Genomic DNA, 13,797 nt, shown 5'->3' with positions numbered 1-13,797 from the left:
TAATAAAATTAAATCAATAAGAACTAAAACACACACAAAAAAGCAAAAACCAAAAAAGGAGAAAAAAGAAAAAGAAACAATACCACAAACTCTCCCCCAAAAAACCCCAAACCAAAAACCCACAAGAAGAAAACCCAAACAAAAACAAAAACAAAAAAAGATAAGACCCCCACCAAAACCCAAAAAAACCAAAACCACAGCAGAAGCTGCATTGCTTGACGAGCACAAAAAGATGATTTGGACTCAAATTAGGGAACAGGAAATAAAATTATTTAAGATAATAAGGATTAGCACTAAAAAGAAGAAAGAGTGAAAAAGCCTAGGGGTGGAGAACAGAGAAAGTGCATAAAAGGGAGTATCTGGAATCTCTAGAAGTTACCTTTAGATCCTCATACGATATGCATAGTGATCCTACAGTTTCAGCATCAAATTTAGACTATTATGTTTTGACCATTTATGGACCTCAACTTGTCAAAAACAGTTGATCAACAGTGACTTTAAGTGATAAAATCAAAGAATCCCGAAGGTTGGAAAAGACCTCTAAGATCATCAAGTCCACTTCAGATGGCACTGTAATTGGCATAGTCTAGACTATAGTATAAACAGGTAGCAATAACTCAACACTTGAAGAATACGCGAAAAAATCCTCCCCAAGAATATACTATTTTACAGCAAGCGGCTTATAATGTAGGTTTCTTTCACAAACCTTATGTAAATGATAAAAAAGTTTTTGCTTAAGTTATAAAAGAGTTATGATTGTATCAAGATACTTCTACTGCTTGCCAATTCCATATGAGCTTCTATAGCATTCCTACAAGGGCCAAACCTCAATAACCAACCTAAATAACATCCTTTGGAACCTGATATGTGCTTTGCCTACATCTGCACTATGTGGCTTACAATAATTTACCATGTATCCAGTTCAGCTGAGATGACTGAACTCCAACCTTCTATTAATAACACACTAAAATGATATTTCCTAGCTATGGGTTCCCGAGGAGTTATTCCATCAAAGGCCATCATATGAAATAGTTGAGGAGGTTGCTGGAAAAATAACAAAATAACTAAGCATTTCTGAGGTTGGATGTGGTTTGTGTCATAGACCATCTCACTTGCCTCTTTTATATTCAGGATAAGGAGTGTGAGATTTCCTCTGGGATCATCATTATATGCTTCAAGTCTTGGATTCCTAGCACAAAAATGGAGTAAAGAATAGGACTAGGATGGCAAACTGCCTGTGTCATTGCAGTGAAAAAGTCTATGGCCATCTGGCCTTAATTTTTGATGTCTCAAAATATTTCACTTTATAAAAAACCTGTATGACATAATTCCACCAGCAATAGAAATCTACATGATAGTTCATGGACACTAGGGCATGTTCTCACCACAGCTTTTGAGAACTGAGCATGTACTCCCATACCTGGTTGAGGTACCGGGGATGGGACGTCCCGTATCCACCAGCACACACCAGCAGTAGCCCGTGGAAGGATGGCACTGCACTGGTTTGTAGAGGCCGCCCTGAGCACACTCTGGAATGAACACATTGTCCTTCTGGGGCTGCTTTGCTTCCTCCAGGGCTGACTGAAGTTCTTGGTCACATGACGATGCTTTTGGATGGAAAAGAAAAAGTACTGAAGAAGATAGATGGAAAGAGCTTACTCAACTTACCAAACGGATTTTATACCTTTCTTTGATTGCATGTAAGGATTTTCTTTGTTAAAGCTTGCTACAGCTCAAATACCAGCTACATAGGTTTAGGCTATATATTTTTAAAAGCTTTAGTTTCCTTTTCATGCAGCTGCTTCATTTTATAGTCCTAATAGTATTCTGAATGCCCCCTTTCCTATACTTGATGTAATCTATGGACAAGCATATACTTTGTGACCTTAAAAAAATCCTCATGCACTCCCCTAAGGAGTCCCTAAAGTCCCTAAAGAACAGATCCTTTTCAGAGGCAACAGTAAAAATCCAACTGCCTAGGAATCCTTAAATGAATTATTCATCTAGATATTCATTTGGATGTTTATACTCTGCTCGTTCTCTCCAGTTCTGAAACAACCTCTTAACACAGTGAGAATTCTTCCAGGTTCTTTTCTGGTGATTCTGGTGTTGGCAATGTATCATTTGCTCTGGAAAGCGAAGACCCACTAAAAGAATACATTTTTATGTCATGGAATCAGTATGTCTGAAATCTTCCAGAATGTGTGAAAAACTTACATATCTATACATTCTCAGCCTTTACATGAAACTATGAGGCAAGGGGGAAAGAGAAGAAACCACAGGGCCTGAAAAGGCCTGTCAGTTTACACCAATCAGTAAAATAACCACCTCTGCTGAGGATTTTTGGTCACTAATAAACTGGTACATGTGAAAGTTCAGAGACACTAAATAAGAAAGACTATATATTCAAGCCATTTTTTTTCCAGGGAATTTAAAATCACCTATCATGTGAAATTTAGATTGTTAAAAATACATTTCTAAATAACTCCCACACTATCCATTAGGAAAAAAATATTAAATATTTGAAAAGCAAGAAGCACTCTACAGATGTTCAAATTACTAACAGGAAAATTTCAAGCCAGTAAAATTTCAATCAGTAACAGATTCTCTTCAGTTAAAGAACAGTCATTTTAATGTTACAATAAAAAAAAAAAAAAAGTGGGTAATATTTGCTCTTCTTTCAAACCAGTTAAAGGATTTACTTTTTGACTTTTAATAGTTCAGTGCACAAAGAACAAGTTAAATCCTGACTGAATATTCTAGTGCATTTTAACAAATTTTAGCTCTAGGGTAATCATGTTTTCTTCTACCCACAGAATTCAGAAAATGCTTTGCAAACTGCAGAATAGAAACACCAATAGAAATTCACAGAATAATACTGCTCCTTGACAGTTTTTTGCATATGTAAATGTCCAAAATCAGTAAGACTTCTGTGGCAGGGGAAAAGGTGCTATGAAGCTAAACACCTTCATACTTTAAATGGCACACAATTCCATCTATACAATGGCCTCCTAGTTTATAAAACAGTGTGCTTTTTTTCCAATCCATGTAAAAGGCTTTACAAAAGAAAATATCACTTTCTAGCTTGATTACACAAGGCACAGATGGAGGTCTTTAGCTGATTTTTTTTTCTCTTTTGTTTCATATAATGTTTGAACAGGGTATCTGGGTAAGTTGATGATTTTGCATGCTTTTGTCTTGGTCTACCCACTGACATAAACAGAGATTGAGTACCTCTCAAATTTCCAGTGTTTAGATAATAAAGTGTACTTAGAGAATCACCGTAGTATGGACAGAAACACTCTTTTAAAAAGGTATGTAGGAATTATTTGCATATTGAAACCTTCACAGAAATAACTATAGCTTGACAAAGTAGAAATCTGTCACCAATATCCTCCTAGAGTAGCCAAAGTAAATGTTTCCATCAGTGAATCTGGATTATGATGAATATCAGTAACAAGCTGTAACAACTCTAGAAAACACCTCACTTAGCTTTGTTGTTCACTTTTTATGTTTCATATACAATCAGGCAAAAAAGAGCACATGGGGTGAAGCAGCTGCCATGAGAGAGAGGAAATAATTACTTTTTAAACTCCACTAAATTAATGTTTCTTTCATACTGATAAACCTTGGGACCATGCCATTAGTTACTGTGACCTTCTCTTGGTTTATGTCCTTGTAACTAGCAACATAATATGGCAGATGTGCAGGTATTCTTATCTCCCCAAAACCCAGCCTTGTATGCAAAATACATTTGCATGCTCCCAGCGTTGTTTAGAAAATACACTGGTGTATGAAGACCAAATAATCAGGTCATCCAGATAAACAAAATGTATCTGAATAGAGTGGGTGTGATGGAAAATTCCCAGTGCAGAAGCAGATATGAACTTTTTCAGCTGTGGACACAAGCTGTGCTCTCTAATTTCTGTGAATCTCTAGTTTCTACTGATTGAAAGAACCTGTGAAGGACTGCACTGCTGACTCATGGGCCAGTGCAGTCACCTCTGTTAAGGTGATTTAGGTGTCAGTGTTAGACTTAGATAACTGGTCTTTACTGGTTGAATTGCTGAGGCAAGTTTTTCTACAAGCTGTTGCTCAAGCCAGAAATTTTTATCTTTTGCACTAGGTCATGTTTCTCCTGGTCAGGAAATGTCACTAGGTCATGTTTCTCCTGGTCAGGAAATGTCAAGTTTTAAATGTCAGAGGCACAGAAAAGAAGAATTTTGGGGAAGATGTCACAAGAGGGCTGAAAACATGGCTTATAGCTTTAGGAGGGACAGTCAGAGGACTGCGTGAACTTAACATCGGAAGTGAGACTGGAAACTGAGCAGACTGAGCAGTAATCAAAGGAAGGTTTAAAGATAAAGGACTTTCCCCTTCTTGCAACTTTTAATTTCTTATCTTTCCCTTACAGATAGGAATTTTTAACAAGCAGGGGAACACTTATTGCTGGGCTTAAATTAGTTTTCAGATAAAATCTAGATTATTTCCAACAAATTAGGGGAAAAAAAAGAATATGATAAACACTAAATCAGTTCTCTATAAGCCAAATGACTGAGTCTTATTACAAATCTGCTGAACAGAGTTCATTAAATTAATTTAATAAAAGTGCAAAATAACTCATCATTTTTCTGGCTCATGAGCTTCAGGTCAGCTATCAGGCCATCTGCCCAAGGAAGTAATTTCTGAAGTCTAATGTTTTGCTCATTTCTGATGCAACTATTAGTGTTACCATTACTACTTCCCTGTTTATTTTCCCCACTAGAACATTGATCCTACCTAAAGGAAAACTGGTCTAAAGTGCTTATCTATAATCCTGCCTGCCAGAACCAGAACATTAATCCTTTGTGTGATTTCCTGTCTGAGGGAGCCATTCATCCACTTTCAGACTTTTCTTTCAATTATTTACAACAGGAGTAGTGGAAAGATGCAACTGTAGCCCTGTGATGCTAAGAGCTCTTATCACAAGAACTACCATACTGCTGAAAATAATTGCCTTTGTAATGTCAGAAGAGTCATGGTCAACAAATGTTCATTTCCCAGGAGAACCAGTGATAAATGTCATTAGCTTAGAAAATCTCTGACAGTTTGTCCAAACAATCTGACAACAACTATGAACTGGAACCAAAACAGATGGATGCCAGAAGTTCATAAAATGAACAGTATAGAAAAGGATCTATGTCACAATAAAAGTAGGATAAATACCTTACTCGTTAAAATGCATCAAACTTTCTCTGGAATGTGTTACTACAATAATATTCCTTCTCGGAACAGAAAAGCACTGACACTCCTGTTTCTTCCTTTTAAAGAATGCGCTTACACTGTTGTTATTTTACATAATTCCTTCAATTTTACCTTGCTAGAAAAAAAGAGATCATTTCCAAGCATCTTAGTAAAAAAACATAAACCAGGCTAAAAATACATAAACATGGCTTAAAAAATCTTTTCTGCATAGTCTATCATGTTGGCCAGTGCTGTAGGCTTAGCTGGGATAATTTATTTCAGGTTAATAAACCTTTCTGCATTTCCTACCCAAACTACATTTTAATTTAGGCTTATAAGCATTACTGATTCAAAGCAGACATTTCAATCGTATAAGGAAATACACTTTTCTGTCCGGTTTTGCATCAAGAGTCTTTGTGCCATCTACCCAATGGCCATTTCTGAAGGACAAAGTAAAATTCTTGCTCATGACAAAGGGAAGTTAAAAAAATGCTTTAGATCTAACACATGTTCCACTTCCTATGTCACAGTGCTATTCCATTTCTTCTCTTTTCATTTTAAAGATTAGTTGCTAAATACATTTTTCATGTTCTGGTTTAAGATGCCTTTACAGTCCATTACAAACAACGAGCTGAAATGCTGCATCTTCTGGCAATAGGAAACACACTTCAGCTAATGACAAACTTGGAGAAGTTTCAGGTTTTGTATAAAATCTTTGGTTAATTTTTTTGCCAGTCCTCTCTAAGAAAACACTCTGGATTTCAATAAATCAAGCTAATTTACAAGATTTTTTTAAAGAAAACTTCATTTAATTAAGAAAATTTAAATTAATTCAGTTCATTTTTAAAAAAATACCTCAACAGCAATAGGATGTAACACTGTAATTCCTTATTTATTGAAGACTCCATTTACTCATCTGTGATAGGCTACCTAAAATGTTAATTAATGTTTACTAGGGAATGTCCTAGAGGAGAATAGCAGTGATTTTTTCTGGAAAAGTCATCTTGAATAATCTATTTAACTGTGCATTTTTGTGTTGCACATCTAAAACACTGAGTGCTGTATTATGTATGTTAGGATAATCATCTTGTTAGCCTTGTAACAGGCTCCTTATTTCAGAAATTCAAGCAGTTTTTCTGCTGTATCTTATCACAACTTCTCCCAGTGTGTGGAATTTCATGATTACAAATAATTTGAGTTGGGTTTTTTTGCATAAATGTAAATACCTGTATTTATGTCTAAATTTCAGTGTGGTCCGCAGGAATAAGTTGTCAAGTCTGCAGAAAATTGCAGAGGCGTCTGTATGGTACTTTAACATTTCCTGCCACTATACAAACATTTCCTTCCAACTTCCTTAACTCCACAATGTGTATATAACAAACAGAATCCACTCCAAGAAATTCTGTTTTCAGTTGGTTCCTTCTGCCTCCTTTTCTCATTATAATGGGCCATGAAAGGGCAATTTAGACAGCCTAGTTTTCAGGGTAAATGGATCTTTTATTAGGGCTTGAAGCTCAGTGTCCCACACAGAAAGCAGGTAACAAGAAACCTGTGAACAAAAATACTTCCAAAAGTGATAAGCAAGTTCTAGAGGAGTACAGTGTAACATTACAGGCAGTTAATATTGCAGTTCCACCCTGTTTCTGGGAGGATATACAGACAGGATATAATCATGTAATCATGCCCAAATTGTATGACAATTTCTGCTAATCAGAGTGTTATTCAAATCAACCGTCTGTCCCAGTAAATTAAGTCTAATTTAAGTGCACTTCAAGTACTGATTTACAGAAGTTTTGTGCTAGTTTATTTCAATACACCATGATTAGGATGCATAAATACTCATCTTATTGATACCCATGAAACCCTCCAAGAAATTTCACATCTCATGAGAATAAGAATTTGTTCCATTTGCTTAGGATGAACCCTCTTTGAACCAGTGAAGCTGATACACCCCAAGGAAACTGATCACAATATGTTTTTATATTTTTAACTAGTTTTCACAGTATTCAAGTTTCATTGAATGGAATTGCACTTACATTACACCAAATTATATTTCCACATATGACCAAAACGTTCACATTAGAAAGGAAAGTGGGAATTATATTTCCACATATGACCAAAATGTTCACATTAGAAAGGAAAGTGGGAAGTGGGATAATTTCTATTCAAGCTATGCATTTCCTGCAGAGGAGTTGACTGAATGGCAAAATGGTCTACTATAGCAGTGGCTCCATCAATCCAACTCCAGCAAACACAGCCCTTCAAGGTAAACTAAAAGGTTCTTTACCCGTAGCTGACCAATTATATCACCCAGAATCCATCAATTCTGTTCCTGCTATAAGCACAGCCAATACAAATGACAAAAACTCCCCAAATTATTTCATTCTAGTAATGGAGAGATCTGGCTTTCTATTCCATGGCTTTCTATTTTTTCAGGGTTTCCAGCTTTTGTCCAGACATTCTCTAGCATGACAGATTCCTTCTCTGAAGAGGTAGATGAAGTGGTATTATGCACTTTGAATGCCACCTTTTTACCCTTTGTGTAAAGTAAGCTGTTTTCTTGTCCCTCATGGCCAGAGCATGGGCATCTCACACCAATCTTTTTTAAGATAGCTTTTTTCCAAACCAGGACACCTGTTCTTACAAGAATTTATTTGCTTGCCTCCTCTTGACACTTTCAAATAAACTTGATTGTAACTGAAATCAAGTGCAGCTAAATGCTACAATGCAAGAATTAATTTGCTCATGCTGCTAGTTTCTTATAAAGGCTGTTCATTAACCTGGATCAAACAAAGAGTACTTATGTGGGCCAGACTTCCCCCAGTAAGAATCCATGGAAAAATACCTACTAAACTCAATGGACAGTACATGAGGTCTCAGCTGAATATATTCATATGCAAGTATGTTTCCAGTTAGGCCTGACATTTGTCCATGGACCAAGTACTGATTGTAAGGAATAGGTAACATTAATAAACACTCAACCTTAGACCCAACATCTAGATGGCAACCAAAACCTAGGACTAAATTACAGCATTCATAGTCATCTGGCGCCACATGTTTTGATTTACCTTAGGTTCAGATGCGCATCAGCATGAGGGTTCTCCAAGCCTGGAGGAAGCTGGCAACCTTCCTGCCCATATTCTATCTCATTTGCGAAAAAAACTTGTGGGAATTAAATATTGCAGGCCCCTTGTGTGCATTTTCAGAGAGTGCTCAGTGTACAGCTGATCACTGTTTTGCACTTTTGGAGCTTGGGCCAATGATTGTGGCTCAAAAAGCAAAAAGCTCATTGCTTCAACACAGCCCTAATGATTAATTTATGTACTTTAGTCCATTGAACAAAGAAGGATAAATCACAGACAGATGCTCTCATTTATCTATGTGGTTTCATATGCAAAGACACTGCAATACACAAGGAAAATCCTCTGAAAATGCACTGAGCCCATTGAAAAAATATTCAAAATACAGAAACCACTAGCCCCCATTTTGCTTTACCTGAAAATAGTACAATCATAATCAATATCATCTACTGGGATACACCAACTCAACTTTTACCCTGGATCCAAGTCCAGTAGGCCTATATCAAATCAAGCTTTCTGAAATACACAAGTTCTGTTCTACCAACTGACAAATGTTTGGGGAGCCATAAGACAGAGGTCTGAAACATAATGCGATGAATTGCTCTTTAATCAAAATCCAAACCCACTTTTCTGCTGGGATTTTTTCTTTAAAAAAAATTTTCTCTTTTTTTTAAGGGATTTTTCTTTTTCGTTTAGGGAAGGTTTGGCACATATCTCTGCAATTCTTTATTTTCTTAAGATTTGAAATCCTGTAACCACAGTTACTGAGAAAGACTATAACCACAGTCACTGCAAAAGAAAAATAACTGTTTTGCCTCAAAAAACCTGCTATTTTAGTGTTCTATTTGATTGTTCCTTTGCTTTCTTGTTTATTTATTTTAGCCCAACTTCTTGGTTAAACAGATGAGAAACATTATTCAAGTATTCAAATTTATCCTCTCACAGAATTATAACCAATTTAAATTAATCAGCTATTCATTTGTGATCCTTTTTCTCTTCACTGCCATTGAACAGATTAAGGGATCAAATAATCTACTTCTTTGACACCAAATGTAATTCTCTATTTTGGCACTCCTACACAGATTGAATAAAACAGTAGCGTGAGATCTGTCCTGACTTGAAAACTCACACAGAAATTAATCTTCATTTATAAACATGACACAATCTAAACATTTAAATATTAGCATTTACTTCTACAGTAGACAAATAAGGGAGAAACATGAAGTGAGTATACATTAGATTACAGATAGGAGTTACTTCAAAGATGTTTTTTACATTAGAGGCAAATTTTTGTACTGAATTTCCCAGGTTAAAATATTTTATTTTACCATCCATGAAATGTCAGAGTGCAGTAAACCAAAAGCTGCATATTTTTGTTAAATCTTTAACAGCAGTGTGTGAAAGGGATAGCAAGCCTTTGCAAAGTGCCAGGTATAATCCAAGGACTATTTACACCCTACCTTCCTCAATGGATCTTTAAAAAGTACCTTTACACACATCAAAAATCATTTAAAGCCAAATAGTCAATGTTATGGGATCAGGCTGCACAATGAGAGTGGAAAATCTGGTCTTCTGAAGAGATGAGATCTCTCATCCTGCTTTTGCTCAATTAATGGGAAGAGCATGGATTATCATCTCCATGTTGTTCTTGCTAGAACAAGAACTCCAAGGTGTTCTTGCTAGGCTTTATTGACTTCCCTAACATGAGAGAGGATAATGTGCAAATGACTGCCCCATTCTGCAAGGATACATCTGAAAGCAGTTATTTGCCAAATGGAATGAAATCTGGTTTTCCTACATAAGAAGAAATACTGGTACCTATTATTCTTTCACATGGCTGCCTCATCCTGCCATAGCAGAGCAGCCACACTGTGTTCAAACTCCAAAACCAACCAAACAAGAAAAGCCACCACCCAAAATTACAGTAAATGAAAATCACTAACTTATCCCAAACAGAGTGGCTGGCTGGCCAGCTTGCTATAGCAATCTGAAGGGTCATTCATTAAACAAAATTGCGCAAAGCTATCATTCTTGCTTTATGAGTATATTGACCAGCTAATGTGAGTCTCCTGCCAGTGGAAAAATCTCTCATTTTTCAAGAGAGATTTGAAGTGAAAATAAAGCTGGTTCACTTTTTCCATAGAGCTGTGAAAATTAAACTCTTTGCCAGGTAAGCTGAGGATACATATTTGTTTGAATAGCTGTACTAAAAATTAAAAAACAAAACAGGCGAACAGGGGTGCCTAAATTCATACTTTGGCACTTAAATAACCCAACCATCTTACACGAATGTTTATCCATCTAGCACTTCCCCTCCATGAAACAGAAGTTGTTTCTCTTCCCCATTTGGAAAACTGAGTGCGTGGATATGACTTTGGATACTTGACCTTAGGCACTCAAGTAATTTTCCTTTCAGAGGTGTACAGTGGCATCTCTGGCTGCAGCCTGTGTCATGTTGCTGCCACTGGTTCACAGTGCTAATGCTGTTGGCACCATGCAATGTTTTTCAGCCTTATTGCTTAACTCCTGCCTCCTGCCTGGAGGTGACTGCACTCCACCAACATTTAATTTTCTAAGTATCAACTAATTTCCACCTTACAGACAGAGCCCTCACTACTGCTGCAGAAGCCAGCAGGAGCCAGGAGGATTTCTGTCTGTTTATGGGAACGTGACCTGAGATGCATAGTTTAAAAATGTGCAGATATGTTAAAAAAAATAAGAGAATGTTATTTTGAATTTTGGTAGCTCTCCTTTACATGTGTCAAAGTATCTTAAAATGGTCAGTACTGTCTGCACCTTTATATAATTCATAGCAGACTGGATAGGCATTACAGAATGGTAAGAATTTGGCCCTCAGGCACTGAGCAGGAATACAGACATTAAACGGGCTGCTGAAACAGAAATGCTCCATTTTTTTCTTCAGTATTTCAGGCAGTTACTCCAACAGCTATAATACAAAAGTTTATGCTACCATTGCCATTATCTCTCAGATAAATACCCTTAAAGTCTACTTGGTTTAAACAATCTCAAAATTTAAAAAATGTAGTAATATTGAGAACATAATTACACCCTTAAAAGCTAACCTATGACAGATGAATTAAAAACTTTTCTACTGTTTTTTCTTCTTCATCTCATCAAAGAAAAGGTAAGAAGCAGGTGGAAAATGAGCATTCATATTATTGCTTGTCTCTAATGACAAGGACTGTGTTGTGCAATGAAAAATCTTTTAACAGAGAAACAAAAAACTTCTCTAAGGTGGTATCATCTGTTGATGATACTGCTCCCAGAACTCTTGCCCTCAGTATGAGATTCAACAACATGAACATGAAGCCTGGTCACAAGGTAACTGCGCTGCTTTAACCCTGGGTAAAGCCAAAAGCTCATCTCAGATTGAAGGCTGTACAGGTCTCTGCCGCGCAGCACACTATATCCAAAGCACATTATTTATATAGCACGCAGGACATCAGTATTCATAACAGGAGAACTCCAGGATTCAGAAAGAAGACTGTTTACTGATTTTGGCAAAGTTTTGTGTGCAATAAAGAGGATGAGCCAAAGAAGAGTGAAAGCCAGTAAGAATATTCTAATACTAATTCTTTCGACTCAAATAACTTTTAATATAGTTTTATATTGCTCTTTCTTTTCTTTTTTCTTTTGTCATATGGCTATGTTTAAACAGCTCAGCCTGTGCTTTGGTTTCAAGAGCAAAGACAAATATTTGGCTTGGCTTTACATTCAAACTTTGGAAAAAAACAGGGCAATCTGAATTTAAAATAAAAATTCCAATTCCACCCCACTTTCATCTCTGTTTTCAAAAAGAAATAGTTTTCTGAAGAGTAAATAATGCTACATATGATGTGAGAATGAAACATCACTATGTTTTTGAAGAATGGGAGACCTACAATCATATTGAAAAATTCCAGGCCAAAATTTCTGCTCCTATGAACTGGAGCCATTCCATTGCATACAGTAGGGATCAGCAGCAGAAAATTTAGTCCCAAGAATATTCAGAACAATTTTAAAGGCTTCTTAGATAATGCATAGTAGCAAAGACCTTTGAACTAGTAAAATGAGAGTTTTTAAGTGCCTAAGGATCCTTAATCATTTACAATCCATGATTACTTTATGTCCTCAGAAGATCATTATTTTAAGTGTTTAACATGCCACACAAATGACCTGGATAAATAGTAGAGGCCTTGCAAAAATACTTTCCAGCAATCTACTGTGTGTGAGAGTAAAGAGCAGGTTTCCCAAAGTGTTAATTTTCAAGGTGTTTGCTTGGCTTTCCAGCCTTTTCAGACCTGTGCCCATCTCGTTTCCCCACACAAACATGTACAACTACCTCAAGCCATATTTATTTTGAAGCTCTCTACAACTAAGGAAGAAATCTGAAGGACTGGTTTTGGCAGTACTGTTCGAATAAAACAGATTATAAATATTTAACTTTTACAATGAGCATCACAGGAAAGCGCAATGTTGGCATTCTGTCACCTAATAAGGAAACGTTTTTATTATCGCTTACGTGTAGACAGTTCTGTTATTGTTTCTACATATGATGCATTGTATGCTTTGTGTTCTTTTTAATTTGGGAAAATTAAACATTGTTTAATGTCTTGACAATAATGCAAGGAAGCTCACTGCATGAGGCTCCCAGGAGGTTGTGAAGCTATTGCAATCAGAGCTGTTGCTAATTAAATCTGCCTATTGTTACAAAGCATTTGGGGCCAAACCAATCAACCACTGGCATAATTAATGTAGTTCACAAGGGCCTTTAGCAGTACTTGTTTTCATTAATCATGAGGAACAAACACAGGCTAAAGAAGAGTGGAAAAGCCTGTGTATTTACAAACCTGCTTGCCTTGGGTCTCATTTGTAAACAACTACAGTACAGTCCCATGGCAAGCACCCTTGAACACTAGTAATTTTGTCTCATACATGTATGCACATTTTCATGAAGGTAACATGCAGGAGAAGACACAGGCTCTCCCTTGCATCAAATGGGCAAGCCTATCCTCTTTTGCTTGTGTTCTACATACATATTTTACAATGACATAATGACAGATATAGTTTGCAGAATGAAGGGGAAGAATCTTTAAAGTTATCAATCAGTTGCAAGGAAAAAGATGTAAATCCAATGTCATGATTTACATGAGTGGGACACTGCGATCAACAAACAAAACAAAAGGCATGCAAAACTGAAAAAAAAAGGTGCCTTTTCATTTAGAGAAATACCACTATTTCAATTGGTCAATACATATTTTCCTTCACTTCCACCTGATATACCGTATTGTATTCCATAGTCCTGTACTAGATGCTGTCTCAGCCATCTCTCTGATGAAACCTTTCTTCTGCTTGCATTGATCTGTCCAGACTGTGACAGCCCTGCCCAAAGCTGAGCCAGGATTAGAGCCCTGGAGTTCCTGGCTAGCTGCCCTGAATGTAAGCAATGAAACCACACTGTCTCCTTCCACTAGCTGACGTCAGATGCTTTCCC

At 36.6% G+C, this 13,797-nt stretch overlaps 1 protein-coding gene across 6 annotated transcripts in view; it reads right to left on the bottom strand.

The window, feature by feature from the left end:
* Nucleotides 1-13,797, bottom strand: part of SMOC2 (SPARC related modular calcium binding 2) — a 138,065-nt gene that overhangs the window by 40,293 nt on the left and 83,975 nt on the right. For all 6 annotated transcript variants that reach the window (XM_059469401.1, XM_059469402.1, XM_059469403.1 and 3 more), the window contains exon 8: nucleotides 1,421-1,607. In XM_059469401.1, the coding sequence (XP_059325384.1) occupies nucleotides 1,421-1,607 (187 nt within the window). The remainder of the gene's footprint in view (nucleotides 1-1,420; nucleotides 1,608-13,797) is intronic.

This window comes from Ammospiza nelsoni, chromosome 3 (assembly GCF_027579445.1).
Source record: "Ammospiza nelsoni isolate bAmmNel1 chromosome 3, bAmmNel1.pri, whole genome shotgun sequence".
NCBI lineage: Eukaryota > Metazoa > Chordata > Aves > Passeriformes > Passerellidae > Ammospiza > Ammospiza nelsoni.
Note: the sequence above shows the minus strand (reverse complement) of the source record. Positions and strands in the feature narration are given on the sequence as shown.